Here is a 21,407-nt window from a genome sequence, read left to right as displayed (position 1 = left end):
GATGGGGTGTAGAGGAGGGCGAGTCTGAGGAGGTGAAGGGGTCAGATGCACCTCGAAAGATTGATGGTCGTGGTTAATATGAACAGAGGAGTGGAAGGGGCGTCTAGCGGGGGCTGATGGGCTCACCAGGGGGAAGGGAAAGGGTATTTGCGTACCCTGGTGGGGAAGGGTGACCGGGGAAGGGGGTTGGGGTGGGGCATATCAAAGGGAGTGCAGATGGGCGGAACGGAAAGCAGGGAAGAGGGAGTCGAAGGCCTCAATGTTCTTGTTGTTGGCCTGTATCAATACTGTTCCTGTTTCTAGTCGTCTGATTAGGGAGAGAGGTCGTCAATTAACAGCTGTGTGTGTTGGTCGTCGTTTTATATATGTGAAGTTGCGATCTTAGTGTAGTGATCCAGTCCTCGGGTCTGTCCGTGTGGAAGAGGAGATCCATCTTTACCTGTCCTTTGGCGGTGCAGTGGTAGGTGTCCACAAATAGTGATTCCAAGTGTTGCCTGATTGTTTCTTCTCGCTTTGATGGTGATGGAGAGATGGTGGGGGGGGGGGGCTAATTGCAAAGGCGTTCACGCCTAGCGGTTTCTTGTGGATCAAGGATGAGTTGACGGAAATTGGGGTGCCCGGTGACATGGTTTTGGTTTCGTGTGGTTGGCAGGTACGTGGGGGCAGTCGCTACTATGATCGCCATGGGGTTCAGTAGGTAGAGAGGGTCTCAGAGTAATGGAACAGCATTGTAAGTGCTGATCCCGATCCAGTGCTGATCCAGAATTCAGTAAGGAGATGGAGGGGAATGCTGCCAGGGAATGAAAACGACACAGACCGAGCAGGTGCCTTTGTGTGGGCCAGGCGTCGCCAGCATCCCTGGGGCAGTCAAAGGGTAGTCCTGGGCTCCAGGAGGATGTCCCAAATTCACATCAGGGATCTAAGAGGGTCAGGTACTGTGTTAGTTCGGGTTGCGCTCCAGAAATCGATCTAGGAACGTGGATATCCCTCTAGACAGTCAGATGTCACTTTCCATTTGCAGTGAAGGACTGTCAGAGTCCATCTCGGGCCAGGTATCATCAGGCTTCCTCCGGGGTGCGTCAGAGGAGGGAAGAGCCACGCTTCCGTCCGATGGGAGCTCTGGTTTGGGGGAGCAGGGAAACTGCAGAGAACCGGGCTGTATGCATAGGGACCATCATGCGAGGGCCACAGCGTCAGCCATCTTAGGGCCAGGCGACCCCTCCATGCAGAACTGAGGTGGAGTCGAGGGTCTAAGTTAACTACGCTCTCGGCAGGTCAGAGGCGGTGGAGCCACGTCTTCCGACCGATGCGAGCTCCGGTGGGCAGGAGCAGGAAGAACTGCAGAAAGCAGGGCTGTCTGCATTGGGACCATCAGGAGAGGTCCACAGCGTCGGCCATCTTGGGGCCAGGCAAAGACTCCTTGCAGATCCGGAGCGAAGTCGGGGGTCTTTACCATCTACCATCACGGCAGGTCACAGGGGGGGATCCGCTTCCATAATCCAGGCAGAGCTCCGATGAAAAATTCGCAGACGAACGGCAGGGAGCATTAGGTTCATCAGGCAATGTCTGTGGTGTCGGCCATCTTGGGGCCAGGCACCGAGGTCGAACCGAAGGTGAAACAGGGAAGCTGAATCAGGCCACTGCTCGAACCGGAGCTAAGCATCGTACCTTGCCGGTTCCAATCCAGTCAAAGCACATGCGGGGTGAAAGGGGAGCCACCCCGAGCTCGGTGAGCTGGGCTGGAAGCCGGAGCCTCGCGGCGCCCGCCGAGAGTAGGCGCCCCCCCAGGGGTCCGCGAGGCGTCTGCACCGCTCCTTACCGGAACCTCGTTGAAAACGGTCCTCGCACACCCAGGGATCGCCAGTTCTGGGACGCCGCACCGAGCCTTGGCCGCCCTTGCTGCAGGACTATTGTGTGCAGGATCACTGGCTGACCTGGAAGAACGGAGAGGAGCACGCCTGCCTGGACGTCAAGGGCGCTCTCCGGAGCACTTCTTCTGTCGCCCTGATCTTCACCGGTAAGTCCTGGGTCCCGACAGGTGAGGGCTGTGGCGGGGTGAACGGGCCCGGTGGGATTTACACTAAAATCATGATCCCAAACCCGGGGCACGATTCAGACATCTTCCTCCTGCGGCCATCTTGAATTGAGGTGATGGATGCGTGGGATCTACACAAAGAAGCAATATTGAAAGGCATTTGAGCTGACACCACAATTTCTTCGAAGAACATCTGGGATTGGTGCATTCCAGGGTTGTACTATGGGAGACTTATAAAACAGTCCTACGTGATTGCATGAATTAGGAAAAAAGACAAATAAGAGGACACGCCAGGAGGCAAGATTTTAACCCTTGAGGAACGGACAATAACGCACCCAGACCCCCAGCTCTAGAGGCAGTTGATAGACACACAACACCAGGATAAAGATTGAGCAACCCAGGGGTCTAAAGCACAAGCCCAAGCGACCCTCCATTAAATTTATGATGTGGGAGATAAATCTGGAAAGCTTCTGGCATGGCTTAGTCGCAAGGAAATAGAGGGCCGGTGGGTAGACCGTCTCGTGGAACCACTAGGAATACCACAAGACAGACGAGCAGATCCTGCGGAGTTTCACGTCGTACTACATTGACTTATATAAGGCTCGCCACCTACAGACCTCCCGAGACATAAGAGGCATATCTCCAAGAGGTAGACACCCCCAAAATGGGCGATACAGACAGGAGGGGGCTCAATTCTGACATCACAGTTGAAATCAAAGCAGCTATAGTTCAGTTACACCTCGGCGGGACACTAGGCCCAAATGGCATACCAGCAGAACTCTATAAAAAATATATAGATGTTCTTGATCCGCACCTCCCAACCCTTTTTAAAGAAACAGGTGAAGATAGGGTTTTATCGTTAGACTTACGAATGGCTACAATTGTACCCATCCACAAGTTGGGATAAATGCAATTCCTAATGCCCAATATCCTTGCTTAACACAGAAGTAAAGATATTGTCAACTATTCTGGCCACCAGACTGCGCCAAGTGATCACGACCGTGGAACACAAGGACGAATCGAGTTTCTTGCCTGGTCGAGCGGGCCTGCTGAAACTGCGAAGGACCCACAATTGGATGAAGGAGGTTAAAGACTGAGACACTCTACATCTGTTGTTATCTTAGTACGCAGAGAAAGTGTTCGAAGCAGTCCATTGGCCCTTTCTGGAGGCCACTCTGCTTAAATTCGACCTAGGCCCCAGTCTCAGAAATGGGTGGGATTAATTTATAAAGACCCGAGAGCAGGAGTCCGGGTACACGGAAGGACAGAGTATTTCTCCATAAGACGTGGTAAGAGACAGGGATGCCCACTGTCCCCACTATTATTTGCCCTCACGATAGAGTTCTAGCCTGCCTGGTACGCCAACACCCAGGGATACTGGGATTCCTAATTACCCCGGAAGATCATATGGCTGAGAAGATCTCCTTGTATGCAGACGATATACTTCTATATATTACACACCCAGACACGATCACAACTTGTTCCACACTATAGACTCTTACGAACAAAACTCTGGTTACACGATTAACTGGCATAAATCCATGATCTAAAGTCCAGGCGTGTTATACATATGGCCCACTCTCCCTGGGGATCTCCAGAATGTGGATAGCGGGTTTACCTATCTGGGAATTAACCTAACAACAGATAAAAACCTCTGCTATCAGAGAAACGTCAAACGTATACTCACGAACTTTAAGGAGGATATCCAACGATGGAAAGCTCGCCCACTCACAATATTGGGCAGGGCGAACATGTTTAAGATGTTCATTCTACCACAATTTGTATATGTCCTCCTAAACACATATGTCCCCCTACCACAAACACTTTTCCAGGAGATAGCGGCACAAGTACGCTCCTTTTTATCGTTGAGGAAACAACCCAGTATTGCACTCCATACTTTACAACGTAATCAATACAATAGGGGAATATCACTGCCCGATACAGAACCCTGAATAATAACGCACCACGATAACCCTAGACCCCAAAGTTATACTATTGAATATATCATATGATGTCGATATAGGCAGACCTCAATTAATCTTCCTCTCACTAGCACCGGTAGTAGCTAAAAGAGACGTGGCAAGGAAATTGGGAGCCGGAGAGATACCGATGCTGCGGGAATGGAATGCAGGGATGGATATGTAAATGGCAGCCGAAAGGGTTACCTACAAGGCAGGGGGCTGCCTGAAAAAATTTCATACGGTATGGGGCAAATGGAGGAGGTACTATGGTCTTGAGGCAACAGTGGTAGATACTGACCCGGGCGGGCCTTACTGGACAAGTCCCCCCAGATACTTTAATAGCCTGAGACACCCTAGTGACCTCGGAGCAAGGGTGGCTCCATGGGATTATTTCCCATTCTACAGTTACTACACGTCTGTACTGCAAAAGGACATGTGAGGTATAGGAGGATGAATTGTTTTGTATAATGACTAATAACACCGAAGGCTGTTTGACCGTAACCAAAGTTACCTATGTTATGTTTGTTTTAGAAAATGACAAACATATTTATTTTAAAAAAAAGAATGTTCCGGATTTATTGGTAGCATTGAATGAGAGGAGCTCCTGTGATGCAGGGTCTCAAAATCAACAGATGTATTAGCCATTGGTGTTTGGACTGAAATATTAACTTTAGCAGTACCTCTAATGGGAGCCACGTGGGAGGTGTTGATGTAGTTAATGACTGATTCAGCATTGCGATGTACTAATAAAAGACGACAAGGATGAAGATGTGGCAGTCCGTGGGGTTTCAGTTTCTGGTAGTATACGAGTAATCTTTCTTATAAGAATGTGGTCCATTGCAGGGATATACCTACAAGGAGTACAAGATCTCCATTGTGACTGGAGCAGTGTCATAAATGAGGTATAAGCAGAATATAGCCTCTACAAATACCTCAACTACAAGTAGAACAGATAGCAAAGGAACCACTGCAGGGGTAGCAGAAGGAAGTCCGAAAGACCCAGCAGGAACCACTGATTGAGGTAAAGTTGTTGGAGGCAAATTACGTGGACAGAGTACCAAGGAGCATCAAAGTACTCTAAACTCTACTTCTAAAGTAACCTCCCTGAAAGGAGAATACGCTCTTGATTACCGAAGAGTTTAGTAGCAGGCAGCTACCTTTAAGCTTCTTGATCCCCAACACCCAGGTGTAAAGTTAAGCTGGACGTCAAATAGTTTGATGTTGAGTTTTAACAACAATGGTTTGTGTCAATTAAATAGTAAGTGAAGTGAAGGAGAGGTAACCCACTGTGGTGAGCAAGTGCTAGTTGTATGGATCCTATAGGTCTCGTTCCTGAATCTCAAAGTCAGCCGGAAGCATCGTATTGTCCTCTGGGGGAGTTTCCAGAGACAGGTGCAAGAAACATATGCTTCTGTATCTGTCAGCAAAGGATCTTCAGCATTGGAGGTCTTCCTGTCTTCTATAAAACCTAGGCTTCTTTGTTCTCAATAGTTCTCCTGGCCATTTTTACACAATACTCTCACTCTTTTTGGCGATGCTAGTCAGGAAGGCTGACAATACAGCCATCACGAGGGCCTTCCTTTACCTTTTTTTCTGCCATGGAATGCGTATTCACAAAAAAAGAAAAGAAATGGAACAAGCATTTACAATGCAACGGTCTCGCCTTTGCCAAAGTTAGAGCTATAGGCATTGTAAATGACAAAATTTTTATTTATGTGTTGGTTTTGCAAACAGATAAATAAATGGAATTGTCATTTACAATGTCAATAGCTTAATCTCTCGCAAATGCGAGACCTATTGCATTTGCACACACAGACTCACAGAGCCCCCCACACACAGATTCACACACACATAGAGCCCCCCCACAGAGCTACACACAGAGCCACACCAGTAAAACAACCCACACACACATACAGAGCCACCCAGTCATTCACATAGAGCCCCCCACACAGAGCCCCCCACACACACAGAGCCCCCTACACACACACACAGAGCCCCTCACACACACAGCCCCCCCCACACACACCCAGAGACCCCCCCACACACAGAGCCCCCCACACACACACAGAGCCCCCCACAAACACACCCAGAGCCCCCCCCCACACACACCCAGAGCCCCCCACACAGGATACAGAGGCTAGAAAAAACGATCACACACACACACCGAGCCCCCCACACAGGTAACAGAGGCCAGAAAAAAACTATCACACACACAGAGCCCTCTACACACACACACACACACACACACAGTCCGCCACACACACAGTCCGCCACAAACACACACAGAACAGAGGCCAGAAAAAATGATCACAACGAGGGAACAGAGGGCAGAAACACGAGGGAACAGAGGGCAGAAACACGAGGGAACAGAGGGCAGAAAGCGTAGGGAACAGAGGGCAGAAAGCGTAGGGAACAGAGGGCAGAAAGCGTAGGGAACAGAGGGCAGAAAGCTGAGGAAACAGAGGGCAGAAAGCCGAGGGAACAGGGCAGAAAGCCGAGGGAACAGAGGGCAGAAAAACGAGTGAACAGAGGGGGGCAGAAAAACGAGAGAACAGAGGGCAGAAAAAAATCACAATGAGGGAACAGAGGGCAGAAAAACGAGGGAACAGAGGGCAGGAAAAACGAGGGCACAGAGGGCAGGAAAAACGAGGGAACAGAGGGCAGGGCAGGAAAAACGAGGGAACAGAGGGCAGGAAAAACGAGGGAACAGAGGGCAGGAAAAACGAGGGAACAGAGGGCAGGAGAAACAGATCACAACGAGGGACCAGAAGGCAAGAAAAACAGGAGCACAAGCAGACAACAGAGGCAAGAAAAACACGCGCATGAACAGAGGCAAGAAAAACACGAGCACACGACCTAAAAAGTGCCACAGAACTGCCACAGTTTCAGAAGTACCAGTCTCACTTGTGAATGACTTTTTACTAAGCCCTCCAGTATTTCAATACACCTAGACTGACAGATTAAACCTGACAAGACATCACGTGCGATTGACTGCCGCATCCTCTGGGTATTACGTAGTCAGCGATTAAACATGGATTTCCCACTTTAGACAGAAAGGGGGAGGTGGGGTTGCAGGAGGGACATGTGTGGTGCATGGGACATCTCTCTTTTGCTCTATTCTCTAAGGCAGTGAGTTCCTCTCCTCATACCCGGAAGTGCGGCCTAGACCGAGGGAGAAAAGCTCCAGTGGGGTAAATAGAGGGGGGGCTGGCTGCTGCGTGTGGGGGTCTCTGATGTTTGCTCGAAATGGATGGGGCGCAGTAGGAGGGGCAACCTATGAAGGGGTGGGAGGAGCAGAGGAACAGCAGAAGGAATTGGTGGGAAAACAGTATGGTGCGGAGTGACGGGCTCGGATGGGATGAGGTGTAAGAAGCGTACTATTAGGACAGGCGAGGGTAGGTTCTACACCCATTCTGGCTCGGCCAGAGGGATCACAGGCGTCAGCTAAGCGAGGCTCACATGAGGGGGGAAAAGAGCATTTGGGCATAGATGAGAATGCAAGAATGCCCCGGGGGGGTGGGGGGGGGGGGGGGGGGTAGCGGTTGAGCGAATCGGAGACACTTGGAATTGTTTGAGGGTAAAAGAGGCAGCAGGCGTGGACACTACTGGTTTGAAAGTAACATGCAATTCAGTAATTTTCTGCAAATATGAAACCACCGACACCGCTCAATATTGATTGAGGTTTCAGCAGTTCATGCTGCTTTAATGATCAGAATTACTCTGTGCCTTTATGCACCGTTCTGTCTCCATGTGATGTAATCAGAGCATATTTCTAGGGCGGTTAAATATGGTGTTCTTATATACGTTCAATAACGATATTTGAAAACAAAATTATGAAGTGACAGCTTTGTTCAGCAGATTCACCTACTCCCTCGCCTCAAAAACAGGCACACACATAAGCATAAGACATGGAAGCTTGACGTTGTAACAATATTAAAAATGTATAACTGCAAATGTTATCGCAACGGCACTATTCTTCTCAACCAATACAGATGAATCTGTCGGTAACCTGGTGGTACGTGTGCAGTGTCACTGTGGAGGGTTTCACCCTAGCGTTACACAACAAAACTATTTGCATGAAGAGATAGTGATGTCTCTCTCCCCTTCTGTCTCTCCATCATTCTTCTCACATATCAATCCACTCGTCCCTCCAATAACTTGTTCGTGCTCCTCCATCCATCCATCCATTCAGCACATCTGCATTTATCCATCTAGCCATATACTCACGGATGCATCCATCCACTTATTGATCCATCCAGCCAAATCACTCTTGGACCACTACACATTTGTGCACTCATTTTATGTAAGCACTCACACAGCTATACATCCATTCACAAACCAGCCAATTCCTCCATATCTCTCAACATCCATCCCTCTATATAATCACACGACCACCCACCAGTCTCTTATACACACACATTCAACCTTCCAGGTACTCACTCACCAAGTCATCCATTTAGCCGTCCATCTACCTAACGTCAAGTACTCTTCTATCTAACACCAGGTAAAGCACTAATGGGCCGAAAGACTCATTAGCACTGCTCAGGAATAATTCCATTTGTATTTCGTTAATTGCATGCCGTAGGTGTGCGGGCACGGTGCCCTTTAAACGTTTGTCCCGTGTGCATTAGATCCCACCATGGCTCCTCAGTGTAGTGGAGTACATCGAACTACAGTGACTGCCCCGTAAAAATCACGGCTGTGGAGAGTGTGGACGTGTGCCAGGAAGCCGCCTCTGCCCTCAACACTACAGTCCAGATCTATCACTGTAGAGGCGGAGTGAGCCTGCGGGTAGGGCAGAGGGAATGGAGGGAAACGGCTCGTTAGCATATTCGGCCCCCTTCACCGCTTACCCACACATTGCCTCTTTCCTCGCAAGCACCAAGGTTAGGATAAAGCCCCTCCCCTCTTTCCTTATCGCTGCACAAACACTGGGCCGCTGGGATTCATCCACCGCGGAACACGAGAGGCAGCAGGACAATAGGCCGCGCTGACAAAATGGTGGCGGGGCCAAGGCAGGTGCAGGAGTCTTTGTCTTCCATCTGCTTTAAGGGGCTGGGACCAAGTAGGCATAGACACGCACAGGCATACTCTAGGTCTGAGGAGGCGCACACGCATGGGTTCATGCAGTCGCAAACATACAAAGACGTGCAGGCACACGCATGGGTCCACGCAGTCAAAGACACACACGGATGCAAACATTCACACGCATATGCAAAGACTTGAGACCACAAACATACGGATTAACGCAATAACAACAAGCAGTCAGGAGGGCAGTCCAACCCCACCATCTTTCTCCGAGGTGAGGCAGAAATGCCTCGGAGAAAGCAGTCATTTTAGGATTTGGGGGCCTGGTTTTCGTTCTCTCCTCTTCCCATTGGCTGGAAGGTAAAATTCCAGCCAATGGGAAGAGGAGAGAACGAAAACAAGAAAGAGAAAAAACACGCCCCCGTATCTGGAAAAGACGGGGCTTGAACCGAGTGACGCCCCTCTCCTCCAATGACTGGCCTCCGTTTAGGAAGCCAGCCAATGGAGAAGAGGGGCGGGTTCAAGCCCCCTACTAAGAGACATTAATTCTCGGCTGCGCGAGCACTGCTGCGCAGTGCAACGCTAGTCCGAGACCTAAAAACGTTTTCAGTGAGTAAAGAACTGAAAAACATGCTCAACCATAAAATATGCTGAGAGATAACATGAAACGGCTAAGCTCAGTGCTAGAGTACTTGACTACTACATACCCCTAATCTTTTAAGGGGCACGCTTGGTTATATATTTCTATATCTTGAGAGATATCCTCATCTCTGCGAAGAAAAGGAAAACAGAAAAGTATTTCACACTAGAACTTGCAGGGAATATCAGGGCCCAACCCCTTTTTGAACCAGCCAAATCAATACAAACAAAAAAAAATTGATAAGGGGATTTATTAAACCATAGCCGAATATAGCATAGCACACATGGATTGGACTAGTCAAATACTATCAAAAGCAAATGATATCAAAAGTTAGACTAAAAAAACACAAAAACATTTCATCTCATAAGTTAGTGAAAATCCGATCCTACCTACATTTGTTCTTAAATCAACTGACTTACGAAAAAGTGCACCTAATACCTTGTTATTTTCCACATGACAGATTCACTTGTTTGGCAGTTGGAATGTCCCTGGGATGGGAACGAATCCCAGGCTTGTTACTAGTCCTTCGTTCTCGTAATATCAGAGAAATTGATTAACAGACTGTCAGGCTACAGTGCTTGCCAGGTGAGGATAACATAGCAACGTGTTGCTGGGTGAGAGGAATTAACAACTCATTACCGAGTGAGAATATTTAGTAACCCTTTAAAATAAAATTAAATTAAAAAAGGGCAGCTGCAACAGAACAGGGCACGTTGCGATACGGGTGGAGTGTGCTTTCTTAGAGGATCACTATAAGTTTCCCCAGCCTCTTATGGCTGCAGTTTATCTAGCTACACATCCAGTTTCCCTGCATTTTTTCTTTCCAAAAAGGTTAATAGACTCTTTATGCATTCTAGTGACATTTTCTGAATTTAAAAGTAGCTCACCTGCAATTCCAACTGTAATGGCCTCCAGCACCGTCTGAAAAAAACAGAGTAGTTATTGCAAGTAAAACTGAAATCATACGCATTTTCAAAAACATGCATTATCAGAATTTCAGACACTGAAATGTACAAGTGCCTGACAAAAATATATATAGTTAGCAAAGAAGGAAGGAGTTCTAAATTAGGCAAAGACAAGTAACTGTCCATTAACAGTGCCACTTCTATTTTAAGGGCAGAAAGTGGAGTAAATGAGCTGGTCATAAGAGGCCTGCTCACCAATTGAAGGAAAAAAAATGTCCTTTATTTCATTAAAAAAATCGTTACCATTACAGATAAACTCAAAATATATTTATTTTAGCTGGATCAGGCTGCTGTTCTGATGGTAACCGGAAGAATTTGGAATACAATTAAGTAGAGCAAGATATCCATTTTATGCAGCACCACATTTATCATCAGTAGATTGGAGTTTAAGCATTCTTGAGGAACGCAAATGGCCTTTATGTAGTTTTTCAACTTCTGATAGTGTTGACATACATATGTAATGTTCCTGCCCGTCCAGTGAAAAGGATCTCTAATAGATTTCAAGGTTCTATATGACAAAACCAGCATTCGGACACCTCCGACAATTGCTTGAGAAGAATTAATCTCAGGAAACAAATGAAAACTTATGACAACATGTTTGAAGACTATCTGTAAAAAGATAAGCAACGTATGTTCCTCTGCCCACTCTGCGGTCCATTTTATCTGTTAGTCATAACTTTAGTACTTAGCAGAATAAGACCTGACTAAAATCAAGGGAAAAAGTGATGCATCTTGGTAATGGAACGTTGACTGATCATTAGCCATTCAAGCAGATTCTAGTTAACCTTTCAAAATTAGCTATTACAATGGATCAGTGTTTGACAGATTCTCACTGCCAAGAAGATGTGGCCCCTTACTACTTAAGCCTTCTTCCTTGACAGTGGGAATTTTATTGAGCCCAGACTGGTAGCCTCCTTTTACAATAAGAACGAATATTGATTTCAATTTCACAACCAGGGGTCGTAATACGGAAGTGACCCAAGGACGCATTGGGTGTTAGTGCCAGCTCTGCGCACCCCCAGTGGACTTTGGTATTACAGGAGCCGCAGACGCTTGTGCAGCCCATTCTGTAATACATATAGCACTGCTGCACAAATCGCGGCAGCGCTATCACCAGAGGGAGTTCCCTCATTTGCATGTTTGTCTCTCAGACGGCGCCATATTATAGATGCAGACACAGAAGAATAGAAGCCTACAGGAGGTGCAGTAACTCACTGTACACGCCTGCTTTTAAAAGTGCAGGAAGGTTGTCGACAGCGCAGAGTAACACGGAGCAGCTGCTTCATGCCTGCTCCACATTTCACTTGAATGCACTGCTCCCAGGGTAGCGCGAGTTCGAGGCTGGCCTGGGGGCAGCGCATTTGACGGAATAGTGCACACATTCCCTGTTTGCACCCAGCGCACCTATGGTAAGTAGTACCTCTATCATGTGGAATGGATCATATCCATTAGTGTTCTAGCAAGTAGGCCCACTAAAGCAAGATGCACTTCCCAAGCTATTAGAGTTTCCTTGGGCTCTCCTATTATACGTGGATATTTGCCACAATGTTTGATGTGTGCTCACATAGTGGCGATGCAAGCCAGACCAAGACACATGGAGAAAGTGACGAGTCTAGAGGTAGGAAGTAATTCCATAACCATGTAAAGACTGAGAATATACAGAGCATGTCTCCCTCATTCTTATGGTAACATCTGTTTCATAAGTACAACCATAAGAGATGTCTTAGGCATGGAAAGGGGCAGGTGCTTAGAAACATTTCTCCATTTAGTAGGTGCAGCTCAGAGAGAGGTTATGCTATAGCAAATTATAGAGCACATGTCTGCCCCAATTATTCACCCGATTACAATGTTTGCACCAAGCATGCTCCAAGGATTTGCAGCTTTTCTTCTGTTCTGTGAGCTATTGACTGAGAAATGAGGACTGATTAAAGTGAGCAAAGGTATCCAATAGAATTACAGCTAAAAGTGCTATGATCCAGCTGACAACTTTCCTCACACAGTCATCAATAGATCATTCTAACCTAGGAACATTGTTCTGAAGGCGATTATGGAAGGCAATAGACTTGAGTTGAGACCAATGTTTAAATGGTGTAGCAGGAGCCTTACTCTGCACAGTGTGGTCGAGTCTTAAAGAACAACCAGAATTGCAAAATGTTCGGACCAGGTTAAAAGAATCAGGGGATCATCAAGGAGAGAGGACAAGTTGAAAAAAATCGGGTCAAGAATAGGGCCGCACTATGATTTGGAAATCTTATTAGCTACTGTAAGTCAAGGACTTTTAAATCCCCTATACGGTTCAAAGCCATAACACGCGTGTCATCAAGGTGGATGTTCAATTCGCCCAAAATATTACAATTAGCATTAAACAAAGAAGACAAAGCCTCAGCTAACATGGAGCACCACTTATTAGATGGTCCCAGCGAGCAAAAAATTAGAGAACCGGAAAAATTACACAAGAGACTTATCGAAATGACAGCTGCACAATCAGGTATAGTTCGATTAAACATGATCAGTATCCCGCTTCCCTTCTTGTCCTCACAATCACATTTAGCTATGCTGTAACAATCAAGGAGGGCCATGGAGATATATATTGAATGCTCATTTGGCCACGTTTCTGCTAAAAAAAAATTACTAAAATACACAAGCATTTACAAAGCAATAGGTCTCGCAATCGCAGATCTTAAGCTATTGGCATTGTAAATGGCAATGCCTTTTATTTGTGTACAAAACCTGGAATAATAAAAGGCGTTGTTATTTACAATACCAATAGGTCAAAGTTTGGAAAATGCGAGACCTATTGCATTACAGAGAGAGTGGTGTCCCTGAAGGGGCCGCCGTGCTCAGGTTTAAAGTTGGAAGAAAAAAAATAAACAGCTGAAAGAAAGCGCAGTGTCCCTGAAACGGTTTCTGCGCTCAGCTTAAAAGTTTAGAAATCAAAAAGCGGCTACGTTGTCCCACAAGTGCTGTATAGGGAGGTGGGGTGGGAGCAGCCACTTGTAAGAGGGAAAGCACGCATAGCGCTCCATACGAGAAGAGGCCGCCATTGTCCCGTGAGTGCTATGTGGGCGCGCTGCAAATACAAGAAGCAGCCACCATTGTCCCCATTATTCATTAAACAAAATAGTGCTCACCAATAGGGCTCCTGCCAGTTCACAAACATGACATTGTATATGGATTTGCTTTGAGACCCTACGGGTAAGTAGTGCGCTCTATAAATGCCATTGATTGATTGATTGATTTTCCAAATAGTAGCTACTGTCTTACCGTACTTCGCGACTGAATTAAAAGTCTTTTGCAAGACCGTACTCAACACTTCCAAAGCTGTATATAAATTAGATATTTTAAACACACCCAAAACTATGTACCATGGAGTGGATCATACAAACGGCCATAAAAATGTTAACTGGCTAAAAACACAGACGGGGTAGTTCTTAACTTGTGACCAGTTCCCTGGGTGCCTCCGTCTTTTGTTATTAGTTCTGAGAGTGCAGCTGCCAAACTTTTCCTTCAAAAATTCCTAGTGCAGGCTTTGTGTTCCCCCCTTTTTCAATCACTTGCTTTCTTCCACCAGATCTCTTTCATCTATTGGCTTTAGACTTTGTCAATGACCTCCTGGCTCAGCCCAGTGGAGTATTTGCCTTTATCTATTGGCTGTCTGGGTGTATTCTTCCACCTACACTCGAGTGCTTCCACTGAACTGCATGAAGGAATACTTAACATTCATGGTCAGTCCACTCATGCTGGCTCCCTCCTGTGTGCCTCACTCTAATATGCTTGCACAGTAAACCCAGACCAATGAGCTTTGCCAAAGCTGGTTATTCTTGAGAAGTTGTCTAGCACAATCTATCTCGGTTTGCCGCGGAATAAAATAAAAATGTAATCTGGCCCTACTGAAGAAAAAAACAGCTCAAAGCACGTGAACGCTTGCGTCTTCAACCTCAGGTGTGTCAACTGCATGGATGACGAAGGGCTGGGGGGAGGGAGGGGGTGCTGCGGGTTCTAGAGGACATGCACAAGTATAATGCAGCCTTTCCGTACCTTTGGAGTGTTGAAGTTGAATGGGTGCAAGTAAATGTAAATTGGTACTTGTATAGCGCACTACTCACCCGCAAGGGTCTCAAGGCGCTTGTACGAATACCGCTGTGGAACCCATCCTGGCTTTCCCTGTGAGGCGTCCACTCCTGGGCACCCCCAAGGTAGAGGCCAGGCATCCTTAGCGTTGTGGGGGCCGTTGTGGAGATTAAGCAAGCTATTGCCCAGAGTTGCAGAGTGGGACTCCATGATTGGAATAGGCACCGAGGCGAGAATTATCAGGTCCGTGGAATTTTGAGCCCAAGACCCGCCGAGGCGGGGAATTGAACCCTGGTCCCGGGCTAGACCTCTCAGATGTGGCCGCTGGCCACTTTCAAAACCTGTACTTTCACACTCACCGTGGTGAAAACCACTTCACCCAGATGGCATGATGCAGAAAAGGAACTTCGGTGCAGAAGCAGTAAAGTCTTGTCTCAATGGAATCCATGAAAGCTGTTTGTGTGCAGTGTTTACATATCTTTTCTAATTGAAGAGGCGTCCTTAGCACCTGTGAGTATATGGTAAGGTAGGGCACTCCAGGGATGTGCGCTTGTGTTTATGCCTTCCAGTTTCTGACCCCCTATCACTGGTTCCCGCTCTCCCTTCCATCTCCTGGCATCCTTTCCGGTGTGACTCTCCCTCCCCTGCCTTACCCAGACTGCCACTCTACCTCTATATGCCAGTTTCACTCCTTCTCTCCAGCTCCCTCCTCAGGCTGGGCATGTTCCGAGGAGTCCGGGGCATTGGCCCTATATATGTGTTCAGCTCACCCTTCCGCTATGGGGTGTTGTACCTACTTGTACAACACCGCTTTCACAAGAACACTGGCCTCCAGTTGCTTTAAGTTCTTGCGGTTTACTACTGAATGTAGGCCTGGCTGAAATGAAGGTCTCAGGAGGGGATGAAGGGAGTGGATGGACCTGCCCTGGCCCATCGGAGTGTGGGTGAAGTGAAGTGGAGAGTGTGGGAGCCAGTAAGGGAAGGCAGCTGAACTTGCAGGGTGCAGGTATGAGAAAAGGCAGCTGCAGGCAAACAGGCAGTCCTGCTCATTGCACCCTGCAAAATAAGCTTACACTGTATCGTAACCTACCAGACGCCTCAGAACTCCTGACCTAGGCTTTGACATCACCCAACCTCCGCTCTGACATCACCGGGCACATCCATCTCCAGCAGCCTTCAGCGCCGAGAGTAAGGCGGCATTTTGTATCATACTGACCCCGATGTGCGCGCACGCGCGTGTGTGTGTGTGTGTGTGTGTGTGTGTGTGAGTGGGGGAGCCCTGCTACTAGCAGTGAACAAACGATGAAACGAGGCCGCCATACCTACATTCGCTGCTGAAACGCTAAAGAAAGTGAAACCATCCTGTCCAGAAGCGTGGAGGCACTGCTGACGCCGTGCACGGTCCCCATGAGCTTCCGATAGGATCTGGAGGGGAGGGAGGGAGGGAAAGTGAAAACGTGCCATGCGTGCGCTGTGTTGAAACGCCAGACCTACCCTGGGACAGGAGATGTGCACGTGTACGGAGTGCACATCTCCTGTCCGTACGTGTGCACATCTGTCCCCCTTCGCTAGTAAAACCGACAACTATAAGTCTCGCCAAGGCGAGCAAAGCATGCCCTTTGTCGCTAGGCGAGACCTAAAAAAGGAGCATCCCGTTTACAAACGACTATAAAATTAAAATCTTCCAAGTTCTGTTTGATGGGGGAGGGACAAATCAAGCTAACAAACTGAAATTTTCTTTGCCTGGGTGGCGTGGATAGGAGCATAAGGTTGATGACCATGATAATCAACTTCTTGTGCAAGTGTGAACTTGCGCTGGTAACAAAGTGACTCGTATTCTAATGGGTGAGAGCCATGCACACAGTCTTTGCGTCACGGCATAGCATGCCAGAAGCTAAGAAGCAGAGGCTGTTGCCCATGAAGCTCAAAGCACAAGAAAAACCATGAAAATACAAGTAAAATGGCCAAGAATGTAATCACTGCTGCGTTGAATTAAAGGGGTTCTCTTGCAAAACAACCCTAGGCATCAAGTCTGAAGCAGTGTTTACAAACACAGAGCAACAAACTGCATTGGGCACTTCGAAAACAATTTCTATATTACTTTGTGGAGGTTATTCTTTTCTAATGAGTATTGTCATGAAGTTACCAGAATGTAGGTTTTAGCCAACAGTTGAATTTAGAACACCAAAGGACAGATTTTCCGCATAGGGAAAAAAAAGAAATAAACAATTCAGCCCTCATATGTATATGTCTAAGGAGTGCGATTTCACTTTTACTGCATGCTATGCAGTAATGCAAATATAAGTCATGCTTAAGGATAAACAAGTAAAAGGTAGATGTGAAAAGAAATTTGAGTGTGTCGATCTTCATGAAGCACAATTTGTTCACTGCCTGATTTATTTATTTGTTAACTTTTAGGTCAGTCCATTAGGTTTCCTAATTAAGGGACTGATTTAGAGTTTGGGAGAGAGGGTACTCTGTTGCAACTACCTATTTAAATTGTGAAAATCTCAATTCATTTTGCAATGCCACTAGTACAATAATTAAAACGTGTTAATTTTAACCCTTATTACTTAGAAATTATGCATTACTGACAGAAAAGAACTCTTTCAAACAGGCAAACATATATTTACAAGTACTTACGAATGCCAAGAGAATGTACAAATTCACAGGATGTTGATGCCTGTAGACTGTCAGTGCAATAATCGAACCGAATGATCCAATGGCAGAAACCAACAATAGAGCTGGACTGCAAAAAGGAAAAGCAGTTAAAAAGTAATATACTGAATATTACTGCACAGCTCAAACATGTTTTGACTTAAAAACAAAGCTGCTTGCATTTCTTCATTGATCAGAAATGGAAGATATGCTTTGAGTGGAAAGCTGCAAACAAATAATCAAAATCTTTAACGTTCTGCAAATTAAACCTTAATATGTGAAGCATGGCCTGAATAGTTCAAAATATTCAGAATAATACCCCTTAAATACTAATGACAATAGCAAAGAGGCCTAGATAAAAAGGAATACATGAGGAGGAAGAAAGTACATCAGACAAAAACAGTAATATCTTCAGGGACACAAGTAGAATTATCATAAAAACTGCCCAGGACCATAATAAACATCAAGTAGTCGAAGTGCTACTACTTCTTAGCTTTAGGCGCTTTTACATCCAGGTGGCAATTGATTCTGCTTTGGTGCAAATCCAGAGAAGGTTATGGTCTTCATTGAATGCAGATATTTCACAAAAGGCAGATTTTTCAATAAGCCTGCATAAGAAATGGGCCACAGGGTACATTCTACAAGAATAATGTCCATACCACATCCTGATGAATGCCCCGCCAAATTGAAATCCTAAACTGAATCAGCACGTCAATACTCAGTGCCAGCTTTAGTCAGACACAGGTCTTACTAACATAAACATGTTACATACCCAATTTAAGTGTCATCAGCCTTTGACTTTATGTTCAATTAAATAAAGTGCAGTTTTAATTGCACTTCACAGTAGGCTGACATTGCACTGCCTCCAATTAATTCTTAGTGCATCAACACAGAAAAAAATACTTTAAAACAACGAGCAACTGAAATGTTTAACATGTTCATAACTCCTGTTTATTTTTAAATTAAATGTAAAACTGAATGCATTTTTTCACTATAAAGCTATATGGTACATATGGTACATTTCCAAACTGTCTAGTGGCCTCTGGAATAGATGTCTTGGCAGAATTCCCAGATAACTGTATTAGTTTGTGAATGATTTCTCAAGGAACCCCTGCTGTTTTACTTATACAAAGATTCCTCAGGTCGGAAGGGTTGCTCTATTGTATATTTATCATTAGCACGACAGAGCTAGACATTAAAGACACTGCCCAGCCATACAGGCCATGCAGAGGCACCAGCCCCCTACGTAATCTATAGTTTGAAGATGGCCACGATGAGTAATTTTGTATGTGGATGCCAAACGTATTGGACTGTGTAAGAATCCAAGGAATATCTCTGTAGCCCTTAGAAGCATTGAACTGGGCACCACAAAGTACTATGTAAATGTAATACCAAACATAATAACGTTGAATATAAAGTACATTCCTCTCGCATATAGAGGCAGTTCACAACCGGTTTGACATACCCACTTCCCACTCCATGCCTGCGTTGCATTATTGTGGATTTATTCTTCACAATAGAGGTGTACCGTTCCACAGGAGAATGCATTTACACCTGGTGACGGTAATTTTCTAAAGACTTGATACCTGTAAATGTATTCACTTTTTCCATAAACATAAAATTAGGGCCTAAATTTACTTTGTGATGTTTAGTGCATTTTTTTGTCTACATTTAAAAAAAAAACGTTTATCCTCATCCAAACTCTATACACAAAAAATTGTAGACAAGCTGTATGTTTTCCAAAAACTGAAAAAACAATGGTTGGGCATGAGGAGTGTGAGATGGAAACAACGTCACGTTAGTGCATACTAGTAATAGATTAAGTGATTAATTTACATCTCTATAACAAATGAGCATATGGGCATAGTATTTGTAGGTCTGGCTTTAACTGAGATCTCTTGATTTCACATAAAATTATAAGTATAATATAGTTACTCTCAAGCACCATTCCTCCACTCCTCTTAATCCATTTGTCCATTATTATGTCATTCACATGTTTCTTCCACTCACTACAACATACTGCATGAGGCAATATGTAGGCCCACTTCATCCACTGGTTTTACTTCATTTTGAGTGAAAGCATTCCCAAAACTGGCATTTGCAATGCAATAGGTCTTGCATTACGTGAATTTGAGCTATTGGTATTGTAAATCACAATGCCTTTTAATTTTGTTTTCAAAGCATACATTAAAAAAAATTGTCATTTACAATGCCAATAGCTTAAACTCGCATTATTGCGAGATCTATTGCACCTGCACCAATACTTTAAGGTCTTTCCTCTACCTGTACTGTGTAAATCACTCACCGCTGGAATAATGGTGTCATTTACGTCATCAGAATTTGTATACTAGTGCCTTCGACCATCAGTGCGTCATTGGAGCACTTCCTTAATTGTGGTGCTTTTGTCACGAGGTTCTGGGATGTTTGTCTATTGGTTATGTATGTGTTTTTGGATTTCAATGGTTAGGAGAGATTTGTTATAGTTCTCGTGGTAATGGTAGGGTGGCACAGTGAGTTGAATGTTTGCAGCTGACAAATGCAGTGCTCTAGTCAGGTGTTTGAATCCTGGCCCAGCACACTCAGTTTTCCATCCTACCAAAGTTGGTAAACTGAAGATCCATAAAATGGGCCGTGGTAAATAACATCTGTTCCTTACAGATGTGGCATAAAGTGCGGTATGCAGCACTAAATAACAGCGAACAGTGTGTGTTGGTTAACGTGAACTAGGCAATCCTGCGTAGGAAAAACCAAACCTAGTATCTTTAAGAATTACAAACAATAGGTATTCTCCAGTGTTATTTTGTTTGATGATGTCATGCTTTTGTTTTGAAACCTAATATGACATCATTCACGGTTAGCCCTAGAATGGTAAAATGATCTCCTAAAGTGCTATGAAACCTCCGGGTCTAGCTAGCGCTATATAAAACTCTCAAACAAAGAAACACATAAATACCCTGCTAGAGTTCTTTGTAGCCTGCTGTGCATAAGGAGGTGCCGAAGGGCTTGGCCACTGATTCTCAGAGACAATTCTACGAGAGGGGGCGTGTTAAACTCTAACCAAAACAAACAGCTCAGGTGGAGAAAGCTTTGGACTGAGTCCGGATGGCCCCAGCGCCTCCCTCAGAGGTCACTTGATGGTTTTGGAGAGCCGCACTGAGCTGAAAAGCCCCTAGGATGCTTCGAGGCGCTGACTCGCATGCCTGGAATCAACCCGAGGGCCGGCGCGGGCTGCTTCCCTCACACACCCCGGTGCCTCTATTCTCCCTGCGGTGCAAGCCTCTTCCGGCGGCTCCCACTGAAGGGCCTAGAAGACCGCATCCCTCAGGAAGCGCCCATACCCTGAGTGCACAGGCCCCTGGGCCACCGGTGAAGGAGCTGTTGTGAAACTGCAGGCAGGCATGGTGCAGTGTTTCCAAATCACTGAGTTCAGGCAATCTAAAAGCAGGCATGAGCCCTTTCGGCTCAAGAGCCACCCTGTAGCCCGCGCCCCCCGCCGCCCCCACCCCCGGGTGAAATAAATGGGACTACTTTCAGAAAGGTCAACAGGAGAAAGACAGAAGTATTCCACTCCCCTGGGTTTCTATTAGGATAATGCAGCTTCACACCGCTGCCAGCACAAAGTTCGATGACAGGGCAGAACAAGCACTCGCCATAGCGCTGTTTATATTTGCATCGCGCTTTCACTTACAGTGAAAGTGAAAGCGCGTTGCAAAAATAAACATGCGGCGCCTGGTCTCCTTTAGTAAGTAAGTAAGTTTTTTGTACAGTTAATAAAAACTCACAATATAAAACGTACAAATGTGTAAAAAGCAGTCCTAGTTACATTTAAGATATGTAAAAGCAGATAAGCTTGCTTGTTAGGATCAGAGAAGTCACAATATATTTTGTTCGAAACCGTAGGGAATAAGAAAAAGGGACTCCAAGGGGGTTGGCACAGCATTAAGTTCGCCAGTGCTTAGTGTGAACCAGGTGTCTGGTTTGTGAGCCTTCTGGCCACAACGTCAAAGAATTTAGTTAGTCTACAGTTTAACTGAGTCTCCTCGGGGTTA

The 21,407-nt window shown here is 45.8% G+C and overlaps 1 protein-coding gene across 1 annotated transcript in view; it reads right to left on the bottom strand.

Annotated features, from left to right (window-relative positions):
- TMBIM4 (transmembrane BAX inhibitor motif containing 4) overlaps nucleotides 1–21,407 on the bottom strand; it is a 101,142-nt gene that overhangs the window by 40,294 nt on the left and 39,441 nt on the right. The window contains exons 3-4 of the mRNA XM_086919030.1: nucleotides 17,344–17,449; nucleotides 10,552–10,585 (exon numbers count right to left, since the gene is read on the bottom strand). Of these exons, the coding sequence (XP_086775156.1) occupies nucleotides 10,552–10,585; nucleotides 17,344–17,449 (140 nt within the window). The remainder of the gene's footprint in view (nucleotides 1–10,551; nucleotides 10,586–17,343; nucleotides 17,450–21,407) is intronic.

The sequence above is a fragment of the Lissotriton vulgaris genome, chromosome 1_1, assembly GCF_964263255.1.
Source record: "Lissotriton vulgaris chromosome 1_1, aLisVul1.2, whole genome shotgun sequence".
Lineage (NCBI taxonomy): Eukaryota > Metazoa > Chordata > Amphibia > Caudata > Salamandridae > Lissotriton > Lissotriton vulgaris.
Note: the sequence above shows the minus strand (reverse complement) of the source record. Positions and strands in the feature narration are given on the sequence as shown.